Source organism: Montipora capricornis, chromosome 6 (genome assembly GCF_036669925.1).
Source record: "Montipora capricornis isolate CH-2021 chromosome 6, ASM3666992v2, whole genome shotgun sequence".
In the NCBI taxonomy this organism is placed as follows: Eukaryota; Metazoa; Cnidaria; class Anthozoa; order Scleractinia; family Acroporidae; genus Montipora; species Montipora capricornis.
In genome coordinates, this window is record NC_090888.1 from 27,797,420 (window position 1) to 27,800,390 (window position 2,971).

Sequence of the window (2,971 nt, forward strand, 5' to 3'; positions counted from 1 at the left end):
CAAAACCAACAATGGTATTAATCACTTGCATTTAAATTATCATTATCTGGATAACTGTTGTAGAGATTGCAAAAATACACACATTTGGGGCTTTTGTTCTCTTTTAGTGAAAGCGGGAGTTTTCAGAAAAGTGAGTTCTGTGTCCAACTTAAGCCTTTTTATAACGCACTGTTCTCACTGTCTTGCTTTTGATTGGCTGATGGTGAGCTATCAAATTACAGACGGCTGAAGAATCCGCAAGCCAATCTCAGTAAAGTATAATTGTGAAATTGTAATGAAATCACACTTTGATACAATTTCCTTTCTTCAAAGAAGCAAGTTTGGGTTACATGTGATGAGGCTTTTGCAGAAGGATTCCCCGTAAGCAATGATTCCTAAAACAATTACTTTACAGTTTTTTTTAATATCCGAATGATAGAGATCAAGCGGAATCAGTAAGCTGCTGTCTTCGGCCTAGCCTTGGCTGATTCCAATTTCCTAACCCTTGAATGATTATTCCAGATACGTATCACAAAAATCTAGTGTACTATTTTGGTTATCATGTCACCTTGTTACAATTATTCTTTGGCTGGTGCGACTGTTAATGGTCGGACGTAGCTAGAAGGATATACACATACATGTAGATCAGGTGAATGAATTCAACTCTATGTGGTAATCATTATGGAAATCTAGTGGTAATGATGCAGATTGCGTTTCTTAAAAATGAATTAGTGTGACTGACAATTAACGTTGCCAGTCTTCCAATTAATGTTTTTGTCTTTCTTAGATGTTTAGCCACATTTCTGCTTGGGTTCAGTGACACTAGACGATCTCATCTTGGTTAATCGTGATGCATACAGTTTGCTCTGCCAAAAACATATACGATGTCAAGTCCTGGCTTTGGCTTAAACACCACACAGACCCACACGCATTTAGTTTTAAACTGAATGGAAAAAGTCCAATGGCAAGGAGTGATTTTTGAACGAGGGCCCAATTACTATTCTACAGCAAGTACTGCCAAGTACATTCAGTACTTAAACCTGATTTCAAGAAATGCTCCACAGTAAAAGAAATTAATTTTGTGATTCAGTTGAAAAGCTGAGCGTTAGGATGATTACTGGACAAATGCAACTGGTGGACAAATATGGCAGAGGACTATAGCCAAGCTGGTGAGTCCTTTGATTTGCTGGAATTCCACCTTCAAGAAGCTGACCCAGGCACTGAGGAAGACATGGAATATGGAATGAGAAACAAGAGGGTTTTACAAGAACTTGCAAAAAAGAAAAATCAATTACCAGTAACTAGATCTATCATCATCATCATCATCATCCGCCTTGAGTTTTGTCCGACTTTACATATTTCAGTTCTTCCAAGTATGTAAGTTAAAACAGTCATGGTTACTCTCTGCTTCCCCTGATGTCCAGTCACTTTAATCACCAGCTTTCTACTGCAGGAGTGACCGGCTGGCAGAGCACCTGAGCAATAAGCAACTTTAAATTTAATTTGAACTCTCCAATTTTGTGAAAAGAAGAGCACTGACTGTTGGTACGAGACAAGAGCCTCATTTTGCCATCTTCTTTATTACCTGTCTTTCAGGTTAAAATAGTTAAGAAGGCGAGGCTTGAAAACGATGAAAGTGCAACACCTGAAGGTGTCACCAAGAAGAAAGAGAAAGCTAAGGAAACAGCTGGGCGGGCCCAAGCAAAAAAAAATCATAACAGCTCAAAATTGAACGATTGAATTGTGTCAGACACAAAGTGTCGTGTTTTCGCAGGGCGTAATCAAGGAAGGGTTCCAGGGATACTTTGGGGGATTGCCAGCATCTGGATCGGGATAACAAAGCAAAGGGGCTCCAGCATTTGCACTATCTTGTCTGGGCCACAGGGGCATGAGCTGCAGGACTCTTCCCCTTACCCTAGTTTCCACCTCTCCCTTTCCCCTTTCTTTTCTGGGGTGCAGCGGAAGATGCCACACAGAGCTTCAGTGCGATGTGCAGCTGTAGTAGCTGCACAGGTAGAAGAGAATGACCCCATAGAAAAAGGGGTCCATCATAGGCTTCCCGGAGAGGCCTCTGGAGATGACGATATCTGACCAACAGGATCATACCGTGGCCCACAAGGGCAACACAATAATATATATTCCAGTACAATAATACATATTCCAGTACAACAATATTTACTCCAGTACAATAATATATATTCCGGTACAACAATATTTACTCAGTACAACAATATTTACTCCAGTACAACAATATTTACTCCAATACAAAAATATTTATCCCAGTACAAAATTAATTTTTCCAGTACAAAAATATTTATCCCAGTACAAAAATACTTTTCCAGTAAAAAGTATTTATCCCAGTACAAAAATATTTTTCCAGTACAAAAATATTTATCCCAGTACAAAAATATTTTTCCAGTACAAATGGGGACTGGGAACTAATTTCCCAGAGGTCATCACGACCTTCCTTGAAGCACATGTGAATATGGCGGCACCTTTCCCGGCTTGTTTTTGCCATTGCTGTAGCTTCAAAATCGTGGATCCAGCTTACAGGTATTGCCCGAAATGTGGCACTGAGGTTTTCCGTGTAGCATCATCCGCAGAGTCTACTAGAAACACCACTGAACCGCCGGATTCGCCGAAGACAAGGAAGTTTTTTTTTTGCCAAGCTTCAGGTCATACAAAGCTAAAAAGGGGTCCAAGAGAAGCTCGTTTTTTCGACCAAAATCAACAAACAAGACAAAGAAAAGCAAACTAGAGCCAGAAAAAGAAGTCACAATTTCTGTCGGGATACTGACAAGTAAAGAGACTGTTAAGAGAGGAGAAAATCTTCCTTTGAAGATTCTACCATCCGCCACAGATAAAGACATACTGGTTGCTAGTATTGCAAAACACAGAGCATTTAACAAGCGTTTTGATGGCAAGGCTGAATACCGTCTAGTTTACAAGGATGGAAGTGAAGTCAAGTCAATTCCAGGGACTTCACCCCTAG

At 40.1% G+C, this 2,971-nt stretch overlaps 1 protein-coding gene across 1 annotated transcript in view; it reads left to right on the top strand.

Moving 5' to 3' along the window:
• Nucleotides 1-1,123: 1,123 nt before the first annotated feature.
• LOC138053534 (uncharacterized) overlaps nucleotides 1,124-2,971 on the top strand; it is a 2,649-nt gene continuing 801 nt past the window's right edge. The window contains exons 1-2 of the mRNA XM_068900160.1: nucleotides 1,124-1,356; nucleotides 2,655-2,971. The exon at nucleotides 2,655-2,971 is cut by the window's right edge and continues 159 nt beyond it. Coding sequence (XP_068756261.1) covers nucleotides 1,124-1,356; nucleotides 2,655-2,971 — 550 coding nt within the window. The remainder of the gene's footprint in view (nucleotides 1,357-2,654) is intronic.